The 14603-nt window shown below is 39.1% G+C and overlaps 1 protein-coding gene across 1 annotated transcript in view; it reads left to right on the top strand.

The window, feature by feature from the left end:
- Positions 1–14603, top strand: part of LOC106085100 (uncharacterized) — a 63696-nt gene that overhangs the window by 35527 nt on the left and 13566 nt on the right. The window contains exon 6 of the mRNA XM_059365748.1: positions 6146–6214. Within this exon, the coding sequence (XP_059221731.1) occupies positions 6146–6214 (69 nt within the window). The remainder of the gene's footprint in view (positions 1–6145; positions 6215–14603) is intronic.

Here is a 14603-nt window from a genome sequence, read left to right as displayed (position 1 = left end):
TTTTTATGCGGAGTAGCTGCAAAGCGGCCGCGTCCAGTCAGCGATTTTCGAGAGGAGAGTTTCGGTGAAAAGACAGTGGCACTGGCTCTTAATTAAATACTGAGTGACAATGATACTTGAGATGACAGGGTGAGTCATTGGCGCCTTCAAATAAGGTTAGGGTTAGGGGTTAGGGGCGGCCGGAGGCGAGTGTCGGATCTTGGAGCAAGCGGCTCGCAACAACGAGGGATACATGTGCAATCCCAAATTCTTCAACATCAGCCTTATTTGTGCCCATGCCCGATGGAAGACAAGGACGAGCAGACCAAGGATATTTTCTACGAGCGCCTAGAGGGGGGAGGAGGCCACCGTAGCGCAGAGGTTAGCATGTCCGCCTATGACGCTGAACGCCTGGGTTCAAATCCTGGCGAGACCATCAGAAAAAATTTCAGCGGTGGGTTTCCCCTCCTAATGCTGGCAACATTTGTGAGGTACTATGCCATGTAAAACTTCTCTCCCAAGAGGTGTCGCACGCCGTTCGGGCTCAGCTATAAAAAGGAGGCCCCTTATCAAAGAGCTTAAACGTGAATCGGACTGCACTCATTGATATGTGAGAAGTTTGCCCCTGTTCCTTAGTGGAATGTTCATGGGCAAATTTTGCATTTGCCTAGAGATAGTATATGGCCGCTGCCCCGCCCATCATATAAAAATCGTTCTGGGAGATTTTAATGCGAAGATGGCGAAGGAAGACGACTTTGGTCCAACAGTCGGAAAGGTTCGCCTCCACGAGACAACTTTCAGTAATAGGTTGAAGCTAATAGATTTTGCCGCGGCAAAAAGCATGGTGGAAAAACATTGTGATTGATGGAAGGCATTCATACAGCGTGTTAGATGTACGATCGATTCGTGGAGCGAATATAGATTCGGATCATTACCTCGTTGAATCAAAGGTTCGTACCCGTTTGAACATGGCGAAGAAAGTACCTACTGACACTGCATGGAAGCTGGACATTGAAAAGCTACAAACATAACAGATGGCAGCAGCATACTCCACTTGACTGACCCAACTGCTTGATGGAAGTACTCTTTTTTCCGATGATATAATGGCGCAGTGGCAAACAATTGCCCACTCCATGGAAAGTGCCGCGAAATCGTAGTGGGTACCGGAAGCCTCCTCCAAGAAACCCAAGCTACGACCAAGAGTGTCGACATGCTACTGAAGCCAAGAATGCGGCGTATAGAGCAACCCTACAATCAGTAGCAACGCGCCAGATGAAGGAGAGGTATCGAGAGAAAAGAAGAGAGGAGAAACATCTATTCCGCAGAAAGAAAAAAGGAAATGGAAAGACGTGAGTGTGAGCGAATTGAGATGTATAGGATTCAGAACAAAGTCTGGAGATTCTACCAAAGAGTAAAACATAAAACCGATGCCTTTGGAATAGGCAAATCCTCCTGCAGAGACAAAGAAGGAAATCTGTTTACTGACACAGATGGCATGCTGAGAATATGGAAAGAACACTTTACACAACTGCTAGTGTCCGACGTTGGCGGCAAAGAGGATACCGCAGAACCAATCAATGATGATGGTATAGAATATTTACCTCTTAGTCATAATGAGGTCCAAGTAGCAGGGACACGACTGACGAACAACAAGGCAGCTGGAGCCGATAGGTTACCTGCTGAACTATTTAAGACTGGAGGCGACACCATGATAAGGCGTATGCATCAGCTTATCTGCGCAATCAGGCTAGAAGAATGCACCGATGATTGGAACCTCAGAAATTAATAAAATAATATCAAATAAATCGAAATTCAATAAAATTAAATAAATTTAATTTAATTTAAATTTATTTAATTAATAAAAATCAAATAAATAAAAATAAAATAAAATATAACAATTTTCCCTACCAAACTGTATACTCCATAATAATTCGACCAGTTTCTCCACCAATCTTTCTACTCTCCCACAGTTCCGCCACAATTTCAATAGTTACCTTAAATATTTGCATATCAAGCAAAGGCAACATGTGAAAATAGATGATAAATCGCCCTGGGCACCAAAGGAAGTGGGAAAGTGAAATAAATTTGAAGAAAGTTAAACAGTTAAGAATAACGCCAAAGCAATAGTAGCGGGAGTTTCTATCCAACTGCTGCTTTATTTGCTTCGTTGAAAGCATTTCGTTTAAGAATAGTTCTTTTTTTTTGCAAAGTGATTTAGTTGAAAAGTTCTTTCGTTTCTGTTTAATGCTGAACATATCTTTTCTTTAACCTGAAGCTCTTAAGGGCAAGCAAGCAGAAAGTGAAGTAACTTTGAAAAGTTGCAACTAAGGTGTGGCTCGATTGACAATACAAAGAAGAAGGGGAAGCCCTAGGAAGTTTAAAGACAAATAACCTAGACAGACGGACGGACGAACGGACCAAGCGGACATACAGACAAATTGTGTTAGTGTGCTTATCAGGTGCAGAAATAAATCAAGTGGTTGTAAGTGCCTGTTTTCCACTTGAAAGAGTTTTGGGTAAGGATATGGCTGTTTGGATAGAATCTGTTATTGACAACTTAATGCATTTACTTTGGTTTGTATAAACATGCATATACCTAAGAGATTAGAGTGAAGTAACGTATGGTATAATAGACTTGTTTAAAATTTCTTATTTAAGATATAAAGATAAAGTTTAAATTGAAATCTTTACGTTATATCAAACATCCTGTTGTAACATTAACGTACCAATGCACAATGAAAGAGACTGCCAGAAGTCTGCCATTATTGAAATTTTTACCGAAAATTGCCTAAAAATGTTGTCTTTGAAGAAAATTTTGTTTGTTGTAAAAAATTTCTTTTCCGTGCGAAGTTCCATGCTACCTCTTCCATCGGACGCCTCCTCAGGTGGTGGATTGGTGAGAGCTCCTGAGATATGACGGCTACCGCAACAAGTTTGCACTAGCATGGGGTATCCTGCTTGCACGGATACGATTACGATCACCATGGGTTCGTGCAATAGCTTCGGCAGCGGATGCGCCAAAGGAAATGGCCAACGATGGCTTTCGCAGATCTTCAGAAGATTCACCATCAAGAAAGCCTGGACTAGAGGGTCGCTGGGAGCCCCAGCTGACAGTGTCTCAGAGACTTGGTTACATACTGCAATACCAGATAGCTTGATAAACTTGGATGGATATGCTGCATTCAGATCTGATAGAGAACGTCGTGGGGATAGTGTTGTCATATATGCAAGGAACACATTAAAAGGAAATTCCGATTAAAACGTAATCTTGAGGATCAAACGAAATATCTATTCGTGGAGCTTGAAAAAAATCTTTTTTGGTTGTATCTACCTGGCAAACAATACAATAGATTTAATCCAATTCATAACGTTTCAGAGACCATTACATTGGGAAATAACGATGTTATTATAGCTGAAGACTTTAATTCCAATATTCTTGTAGATTCCAAATTGACGGACAATATGCTGCCACTGGGTCTCTCCCCTAGCAATTCTAGATACGCCACTCATTCTTCGTCAACTGGATATGTTTTCACCCAAATCGGATGAGAATTGCGCGCTCTATTGGATCAAGAAGTCAAGATCCAATATCGGTTTATATGGCAGCTATATCAAAACTTAGACCGATTTGGCCCATTTACAATCTCAACTGACCTACACTAATAAAAAGTATTTGTGCAAAATTTCAAGAGGCTAGCTTTACCCCTTCGAAAGTTAGCGTGCTTTCGACAGACGGACGGACGGACATGGCTAGATCGTCTTAAAATGACATGACTATCAAGAATATATATACTTTATGGGGTCTCAGACGCATATTTCGGGTAGTTACTAACAGAATGACAAAATTAGTATAACTCCTTCCTATGGTGGAGGGTATAAAAAAATTACAGAAACATCAACAAGAAATAATAGAACTGACAACCCCCCGATGACGACCTATGGATTCAGAACACGGTTAATAAATGGAACATGGAACGTCCGAACTCTCTCAGAAGCATCGAGACTTTAACAAGTCCAGAACGAGATGTCAAACTACAACCTAGACATCCTAGGTTTAAGTGATATACGATGGCCGAAATCCGTAACAATAGATCTTCAAGGTGGCTACCACTTCATTTTTTCAGGTGATGAAATCCACCGAATAATTGGGGTCGGCCTTCTTCTGACGCCGAAAGCAAAGCGAGCTCTTAGCAAAACTTGGACCTAATTTTCTATGCGTAATCCACTACCGAATACTTTTTATTTGAGTCCCATATTAACGTGAACGTCGAATATATCTGTTTAGATGAGTTTTGGGATTGGGGTGGCCTGCTGGGTACTTGGTCCCAAAATTTTAATACGTTTTCTCTAATACCTTTCATTTGATTCCCATATTGTACCTATCAGCGAAATTTTAAATTTGGGTAGTGATTTTGGGGTATGGGAGAGGGTCCGCCCCCATTCGATATCAAAAACTTATATACCCAATGATTCCTTCCACAAAAACCTACATAATCTGGGAAAAATTTGAAGAAAATCGGTTTAGCCGGAGCAATCAAACAAACCGAGTCCCATATACTCATAATTGGTTAATATACCCATTTGGCCCGTTTTTGAGGGGTGAGGTGATCCCCTATACTTTAATCTGATTTTGTTAAGCAGATTCGTAATATACTCATTTGAGCCCCATATTGATATGAACGTTCAATGTGTCTGCTTCCTGGGTACTTGGATGAAATTTTTAATACCATATTTGCATTCTACTCTTCCATACCATTCATTTGATACCCATATTGTCATATCGGTCCACTTTTGATTTTGTGTGGTGTTTTTGCGGTAACGGGGGAGAGTGCGCCCCCTTCCGATATCAAAAAATTATAAAGCCTCTTCCTCCCTCCTGCCTATATCCGCAATCTACTAACGAATACCTTTTATTTGGGTCCCATGTTGTCATGATCATCCAAAAAAAACCTATTTTAGGGGGTTTTGGGGTTGGGACGGCCCCCCAGTTACTTGGAGCCAATTTTTAATTCGAAATTGGTACTATACTCCTGATTACCTTTCATTTGAGTCCCATATTGTCCCGATCGGTACCCTTTTATTTTTGTGTAGTAATTTTGGAACCGATGGATAGATAAACAATTTTGGATATTAGAAAAAATTTTTAAGAAATTTTATCTCTTGAGAAAATTTCTTAGAAATTTCCTAAGAAATTTTGTCTTTAGAGAAAATTTCCTTGAAATTTTATCTCCAGAAGAAATTTCCAAGAATATATGTTATGAGAGAAATTCTTATTGAAATCATATTTCAAAGCATAGTGGTTGCCTTGCTTTTTCCTTTTTTTCTCCTTTCCACTTGTCCTTTATTCGCATATGATCCTTTTTACTTTATTTGATTCCCAGGCATAACACTTGTTGTCCACAACGTAGAATATCTTTATGGCTTAAGGAAGGGCATTATTGATGTAAATACATTCCTGCGAGCCATTCCGTTATTGATTCAATGCCAAGTGTGTGGGTATTGCAAATACCCATATCTTCGTCTGCCATCTTTCTCTCGCTCCTCTCAGCCATAAAGCTTCTGGAACAGAAATAAAATGTATTCTTTATTTACAATTTCCCTCAACTTCTTGTTTATTTGTGGACCCAAAACAAAAGGACCGACGGACTATGGTGCATAGGACAAATATTAAGAAAAAAAAAAAAACCCAACCTAGAGGAACTACAATTGGTAACAGCTGACGCTAAACTTATTGCCATCGTTGGCCAGCACCCACAGCAACACAACAAGAAATGGTCCATTGCCCAAGAGTCGAACATGAGCAGCCATGCAGCACCATAGAGACAATGCAATTTAATAATAGAAATTGCATTGTATGCCACTACGAATTGACAATTGAGATTTCTTTTTGTTATCTGCAGGGTTTTATTTGCAACCATTGAAACTAAAACACTAACATTGCCACTAAAAATAAAACAATAGAAAATTTAACAATTTTCCTGCTTGCAAATCGTTTGGCAACCACTGAGGCAGAAGATACAAAGTATGATGGCACCAAATATGAGTTAATAAACTGAACTGGATTTTTGGGGGGAAGAGAGAATGAAGTATGGGGAACATTTTAAAGTTTTACCTTGAATATTGCTTGTGATATATTTTTAAAATACGTGTCCTTTCGTATTTTCAGAGTATTGGATGATAATTTAATTAATTCCTTGCCCGAAGGACTAAATAAATTGACTCGTCTGCAGGAATTGTAAGTATGATACCCAAAATATTAAAATAAAATCAATACAAAAAATATTTCAATGGAAATATTTTGTTCGAAAAGTTATATATTAAATAAATATCTAAAAAAAAAAAATATTAAAAAAAAATCTTAAAAAAATAAAAAAAAACCGAATCTTATATACCCTCCACCATGGATCGCATTTGTCGTGTTCTATGCGCGGTATCTCTTTTTAGGCAAACAAAGAATATTGAATAAGAACTGCTATGCTATTGGAGCTATATCAAGTTATAGTCCGATTCAGACCTTAAATAAATGCTGAATATTGTAGAAGTCATTGTGTCATAGTTCAGTTCATTCGGATAAAAATTGGTCCTTGTAGGGGCTCAAGAAGCAAAATCGGGAGATAGGTTTATATGGCAGCTGTATCAAGCTATTGATCGATTCAGACCATACTAGACATGTATGTTGAAGGTATGAGAGAAGCCGTTGTACAAAATTTCTGCCATATCGGATGAGAATTGCGCCCTCTAGAGGCTCAAGAAGTCAAGATCCCAGATCGGTTTATATGGCAGCTATATTAAGTTATGTACCGATTTGAATCATACTTAACACAGTTGTTGGAAGTGATACCAAAACCATACTATCAAAATTTCAGTTAAATCGGATGAGAATTGCGCCCTCTAGAGGCTCAAGAAGTCAAGACCCGAGATCGGGTTATATGGCAGCTATATTAGGTTATGTTCCGATTTGAATCATACTTAACATAGTTGTTGGAAGTGATACCAAAACACTACGATCAAAATTTCAGTCAAATTGGATGAGAATTGCGCCCTCTAGCGGCTCAAGAAGTCAATACCCAAGATCGGTTTATATGGCAGCTATATCAAAACATGGACCGATTTGGCCCGTTTACAATCCCAACCGACCTACACTAGTAAAAAGTATTTGTGGAAAATTTCAAGCGGCTAGCTTTACTCTTTCGGAAGTTAGCGTGCTTTTGACAGATGGACGGACGGACTGTATGGGGTCTCAGACGCATATTTCGAGGTTTTACAAACAGAATGACGAAATTATTATACCCCCATCCTATGGTGTAGGGTATAAAAATGTTTCGTCTAGCCCAATTTTAATTGTGAGCCAACAAAGATTTATGCATACTAACTCAGTGTACATTGGTTTAGTTTCAAAAAAATCCAATTTGGTAGGGATTGACATGAAGTCTTAAAAAGTCAAATCGGAGGATCGATTTATGTGAGGTTATATCCACGGATAGTTCAATGATGAACTACATTTATTGTAGGTGTAAGAGAGCGAGAGAGTGGAGGCCACCATAGCGCAGAGGTTAGCAAGTCCGCCTATGACGCTGATCGCCTGGGTTCAAATTCTGGCGAGACCATCAGAAAACATTTTCAGCGATGGCTCCTAATTCTGGCAACATTTGCGAGGTACTATGCCATGTAAAGCTTCTCTCCAAAGAGGTGTCGCATTGCGGCACGCCGTTCGGACTCGGCTATAAAAAGGAGGCCCCTTCTCATTGAGCATAAACATGAATCGGACTGCATTCATTGATATGTGAGATGTTTGCCCCTGTTCCTTAGTGGAATGGTCATGGGCAAAATGTGCATTTGTATTTTACTATGAACAACTGGAAATGGTATTTTATCAATATTTTCACGAAAAATTTGCACTTTAACAAGGCCAAAACTGCCTGAAGAAGCGTTCCAATGATTTTGAGATATACTAGATAGTTTTTAACCATTGTCTTGGGCGAAAATTTTGTCTTAGTATTGGATCGAAATTCTCAATGGTTTGGCTGTTATAGGCCCAAATATCAAAAAAAAAAAACGTGACAAAATTCAGAGAAAAAGTCGGCAAATCAAAATCTGAATTAGAATTAATTCCCAGGAATTAGAAACGCGAAGAGCCCATTAAGTTTTTTCCCTTCTATGCTAATCGCCCGACCCTAGAGAGCAATCTGGGTTTTCGTTGCTTGATCGAGGGACAACCAAGTGGCCTTGTGAATTTTACGATGCTGAAATCTTTTTGCCGCGGTGAAGTCTATTAGCTTCAAACCGTTATTGGACGTTCCCCAGAGTTGTCAAATCTAAACATCTTGGAAATGAATCTAGAATTTTTGAACGGATATGGTTATATACACGAAACTCAACGCAGTCAATGTTGAGGTTTTATTTCCAATAATTATGGAAAATTGGGGAACCTAGTGGGTCTGGACCCACCGTGACGCAGAGGTTATCATGTCCCCTTATTACGCGGAACGCCTGAGTTTAAAACATCAGAAAAATTTTCAGCTGTGGTTATCCCCTTAATATCCCCGTGCGACGTATTTTGCCATACTAAAACTTCTCTACCAAGTGGTGTCGCTATGCGGTACGCTGTTCGGATTTGGCATGAAAAAAGGAGGCCCCTTGTCATTGATCTTAAACATTTATCGGACTACACTCATTGGTATGAGAGAAGTATCCCCTGTTCCGAAATGGAATGGGAAACTTAGTATTGAGTAGTGGGTCCGGAGGCTGATCCATAGGGCTTAAAATTTGGTCATCTTCGAAGCAGTGTTCATATGCCTGTTCGTCCTTGGTTTGTCTGTTGCCTGGACAAACATGAGTGTGATATACGCATATAGAAGAATTTGGATTTTATGCGGATTGTGGCTAGCCAGAGTAAAACTAGAAGCAAGATATTTCAATCTCCGGCTAACACATTCGTAAGCTTGTATAGGTCTTGCCCTTAGCTAGTACACCCGTCATTGCATTGCTATAACATAATACATCTTCTCTGTATAGACATAGTACACCTTCTCTGTATAGCAGCTTCTCAAATCATGATCCTAAATTGTTTTAGAGGTCTTCAACGTTAAACGATTTTATATTAGTCTACTTGTATGATGATCTTGCTTGTCTTGTACTTCTCTAGTAAAGGGTGATATTTTAGCATTTACCTTTTTGTCAGCACTGGTTTTAACAGCTCAGGCACTTTTCTTGTTTTGTTTCACTGTCAAACATCTTCAGTTTGGTATATAATATAAGAATGAAATGACTTAAAAACGAACAATGCTGAAAAATCGTTGAATTTTATTATCAAAATGTGTGGTCTGTTAAGAAAGTTCTCGCGCCCTTCTTCCAGTGAGCGACGAAGCTAATTTTTTGGTTCGAGGGGAATATAAATAAGCAGAATTGTCGAATTTTGAGAGAAGATCAGCCGCAAGAGCTAACAATGCATCCAGAAAAAGTCACAGTTTGGTGCGGTTTATGGGCTGGTGGCATCATTGGGCTGTACTTCTTCAAAGATGATGCGAATCGTAACCTAACTGTGAATGGTAAGCGCTATCGTGAGATGATATCTAACGTTGTTTTGCCAAAAATGCAAGAGATTGACTTGCATGACATGTGGTTTCAACAAGACGGTGGCAGATGTCACACGGCACGGGTAACAATGGACTTATTTTTATTTCACGTTCGGGACCGGTCTATTGTCCGCCTATATCGTGCGATTTAACGCCTTAAGACTATTTTTTGTGGGACAATGCGAAAGCTCATGTCTATACAAACAAGCCCGCTTCAATTGACGCATTGGAAGACAATTTTGATGCATTTATTCGTGAGATACCGGCCGAAATGTTGGAAAGAGTATTCCAAAATTGGACGAAGCGGATGGATCATTTGAGGCGCAGTCGCGGTCAACATTTGTATAAAATAAACTTAAAACATTAATTTATAGGGACCGTACTATCGATTCTCGAGGCCACCGTAGCGCAGAGGTAAGCATGTCCACCTATGACGCTGAACGCCTGCGTTCGAATCCTGGCGAGACTATCAGATACAATATTCAGCGGAGGTTTTTCCCTCCAAATGCTGGCAACATTTGTGAGGTACTATGCCACGCAAAACTTCTCTGTAAAGAAGTGTCGCAATGCGGCACGCCGTTTGGACTCGGCTATAAAAAAAGGAGCCCCCTTATCATTGAGCTTAAACTTGAATCGGAGTGCACTCATTGAAATGTGAGCAATTTGCCTATGTTCCTTTGTAGAATGTTCATGGGCAAAATTTGTATTTGAACTATCGATTCAAACAAAGTTTTCATGCATTTTGCTGAATTTTATGTGTTTTTTTGGAAAACTTTCTTATGGCTTAGAAAAATCCCCTTTTACAAATGCCTGTGCAATAATCTATCATAATAATAAAATTTCAATATCAATTTTCCAAAAACTTTCCAAGGAAATCCAATTTTAGCTAAAATATTCTCAATTTAATTTTCTTTAATTTAATCTTGAATCAATCTATTTGAGTTTTTTTACTTGCATGAAAAGAACATTTCTGTACATACATATGTAAAATTATCCTTTTAATCCCTACGACATACCCAAGTTAAATATGAGTTCAACTGCTAAGGACATGGAAGACAAGTTCTTCAAGGAATTCGATGCAAATATTGTCTTGTCTCACATTTTTTCTCTCATGTGAATGCAGGCATTCAACCGTGCCGGTTGCAAGCTAGCTGCCATGTCTGCTTTTCCTGCAAATAATTGCTGGAAAAGGTATTTGTGAGTGTTAGGAGTTGCAATGGCAGGGAATGACAAGCGTCAAACAAATAACGGCATGCTGTGGTAAGCCAACGACAATAATGTTGACCTCCTTAAATAACATTAGCAAAACGATTGTTGAGACAAGTGGCTGTCATGCTTGTGGTGCTGGGATGTCCTGGATGCCATTGCCAGCCAATGCTGACTTGGCCACTAAATATCCTGTGGCCACATAACTAAGGCAACGCAAGGCAAAGAAATTGTCACTCCGACGTGCGTAAATCCGTATGTCTGTGGATAACCGCCAAAGGCATTGCAAAAGGATGTGCCAGTATACCAACATGGAGAGCGAAAAGAAATTCCTGCACACCAGACCATGTCATGTTGGGAAAGAAAAACAAACTTTGGAGTTGACACCAAAGATTATGAGGATGATCATGATGAGGATATTGCTGTGTCGTTTACTAAAGCCCGCAGACGTCATGGTGATAACGATGTTTCTGCACCCATTTAACTTTCCATGAAGTTTTCGTTTTAGAAATGTGTTAAATGGGCCGTGTCCTTCATGGCAAGAAATAAACCAAAAATAAATATCCAAACAGACATCGTTGTCGTTGTGATAACTATTGGAAATTTAAATGAGCATCATATTCTTATATTGTAAAAAGAGATGTGGGGTAAATTTAGGAAAATTAAAAAAAGAAATAGTTTTGGGGGGAGAAAGTTTGGTGAAAATAGATTAAAAAAAAAAAACAAGCAAAAGCGTGCTAAGTTCGGCCGGGTCGAATCTTATGTACCCTCCACCGTGGATCTCAAGAAGTCAAGATCCCTGATCGATTTATATGACAGCTATATAAGCTAATGGACCGATTTAAATCATACTAAGTACAGATGTTGGAGGTCATATCAAAACACTTCATGCCAAATTGCAGCCAAATCGGAAAGGTATAGCGCCCTCTAGACACTCAAGAAGTAAAATAGGGAGATCGGTTTATATGGAAGCTGTATCAGGCCATGGACCGATTCAGACCATATTTGACACGTATATTGAAGGTCATGGGAGAAATCGTTTTGCAAAATTTCATCCAAATCGGATAGTAATTGCGCCCTCTAGAGGCTCAAAAAGTCAAGATCCCAGATCGGTTTATATGATAGCTATATCAGCTAATGAACCGATTTACTAAGTACAGTTGTTGGAGGTCATATCAAAACACGTCATGCCAAATTTCAGCCAACTCGGATAGGTATAGCGCCCTCTAGAGGCTCAAGAAATAAAATAGGGATATCGGTTTATATGGCAGCTGTATCAGGCTATAGACCGATTCAGACTATATTTGACACGAATATTGAAGGTCATGGGGTAAATCGTTTTGCAAAATTTCATCCAAATCGGATAATAACTGCGCCCTCTATAGGCTCAAGAAGAGGTCAAGATCCCAGATCGGTTTATATGATAGCTATATTAGGTTATGGATCGATTTGAACCATACTTAGTACAGTAGTTGGAAGTCATAACGAAACACGTCATGCCAAAATTCAGTCAAATCGGATAGGTATAGCGCCCTCTAGAGGCTCAAGAAGTAAATTAGGGAGATCGGTTTATATGGGAGCTGTATCAGGGTATAGACCGATTTAGACCATATTTGACACGTATATTGCAAGTCATGGGAGAAACCGTTGTACAAAATTTTATCCAAATCGGATAACAATTGCGCCCCCTAGAGGATCAAAAAGTCAAGATCTCTTATCGGTTTATATGACAGCTATATCTGGTTATGGACCGATATGAACCACAGTTGTTAGAAGTCATAACGAAACCCGTCATGCAAAATTTCATTCAAATCGCATAAGAATTGCGCCCTTTTAAAGGCTCATGAAGTCAAGACCCCAGGTCGGTTTATATGACAGCTATATCAGGTTAAGGACCGATTTCCACCAGCTTTATCAGGTTATGGACTGATTTAGACCATACTTGGGACGGCTGTTGGAAGTCATACCAAAATGACATGAGCATAATTTCAACCAAATCGGATAAGAATTGCGTCTTCTAGAAGCTCGAGGAGATCGGTTTATGGCGGCTATATTAGGTTATGGACTTGTTTAGAGCATACTTGTATAGTTGTTGGAAGTCATATCAAAACGATATGTGCAAAATTTCAGCAAAATCGGATTAGAATTGCGCCCTATAGGAGCTCAAGATATCTAGACCCAAGTTCGGTTTATATGGCAGCTATATCAAAATATGAACCGATTTGACCCATTTACAATCCCAACTGACCTACACTGATTGGAGGTATTTGTGCAAAAATTTCAAACGCCTAGCTTTACTTCCTCCAGAGTTAGCATGCTTGCGAGAGCTAGGCGGACGGACCGAAAGACGGACGGACAAGGCTAGCTCGACTTAAAATGTCATGACGATCAAGAATGTATGTACTTTATGGGGTCTTAGACGAATATTTCGAGGTGTCACAAACGGATTGACAAAATTAGTATACCGCCATCCTACACTGATAGAAAAATTACAGTACCTTGCCACTATTACCTGGTATTATTTTGTTCGCGTCATTGGCAAAGATTTTTAATACCATTTGGTATTAATTTAATACCAGACAAATTAAGCTATTAAGAATTGACGGCATCACATAATAGTCCATTGTGTGCAAAACGATGCTGTGTTGGTTTATTTGTATGAAAATCATTTCTGGGAATCGGGAATACAAAGAATTGAATGGTTGGTCACATTGAAACATTAATTTTTGTAATTATTAACATAAATAATTGAAATAAAATTAGATTAAAATTATTTTCAATGTTTTTTTTTGTTCTTTATGGCGTGGAATAATCAATAACGGTTTGTTAGTAAAACCAATAACGGTCTGGTTCTAAAACTAATAACAGATTGGTATTAAAACCAATACCAGCTCATTAATATGGCTAGTACCAAACGGTATTGCTTTTGTACCATGCGGTGTTGTTTTACTATCAATACCTTATGGTTCTGAAATGAGAACGTTTGGTATCAACTTTTCTCGGGGGTCTATGGTATAAAAATTGGAACATTTAACAATAAATTTTATCGAAACCTATTTTTGGATTTTTAGCTCAAATTTCTTTTATTTAAGCTTCAAATTGCCATGATCGAGATATATTACATCGTGGTGTGGTATGAGGGTATATCCTTATAGGCCTCAACTTTCATCCGATTGGGCTAAACATTTGTTATGTTAAGTAGGCTTATTAACCTATGAGTTCGCCCGGTAGCCGAGTTGGTATAGTACTCGGACTACCAATGCGGTGGTCTGGGTTCGTTTGCCACCAAAAGCCTGGTCTGTTGCTACTGTGATATCACAATGGACTTAAATACTCCAAGTGAGTCTGTTTAGAAAATAGACTGTCACTCTAACCTAACCTAAACCAAAACCCACTTGAAAAAAGGGTTTAAAAGCTTTCATATGTAGAAATATGCCTCTAACAATCCAAACCCTCCGCTTAACTTATTGAGATGATTAAGGTCCTCATTATTACTTGATTGGGCATACATTTGTTATGTTAGCTACGCTTATGACCCCCAAAATGAATACTTCATGCCTCGTCCATATTTGTAGGACCGAAAAGAGGCAATCCCCATATTAATTAATCCCTCTATTGAATTTATGGTATGATGATGATTGATTACTTCAAAATGATCAGCATATAAATTTAAAAATTTTTTTGCAGAATCCTTAGATTCGGTCCGACCAAGATTCGGTCCGACCAAGATTCGGTCCGACCAAGATTCGATCCTACCAAGATTCGGCCCGACCAAGATTAGCCCCAACCGAATTTAGCATAGTTTATTTTATTGCAAACATTTGCTTACAAACTCTCTCATAT

Source organism: Stomoxys calcitrans, chromosome 3 (assembly GCF_963082655.1).
Source record: "Stomoxys calcitrans chromosome 3, idStoCalc2.1, whole genome shotgun sequence".
Lineage (NCBI taxonomy): Eukaryota > Metazoa > Arthropoda > Insecta > Diptera > Muscidae > Stomoxys > Stomoxys calcitrans.
This window is presented reverse-complemented; position numbering and strand designations above follow the sequence as displayed.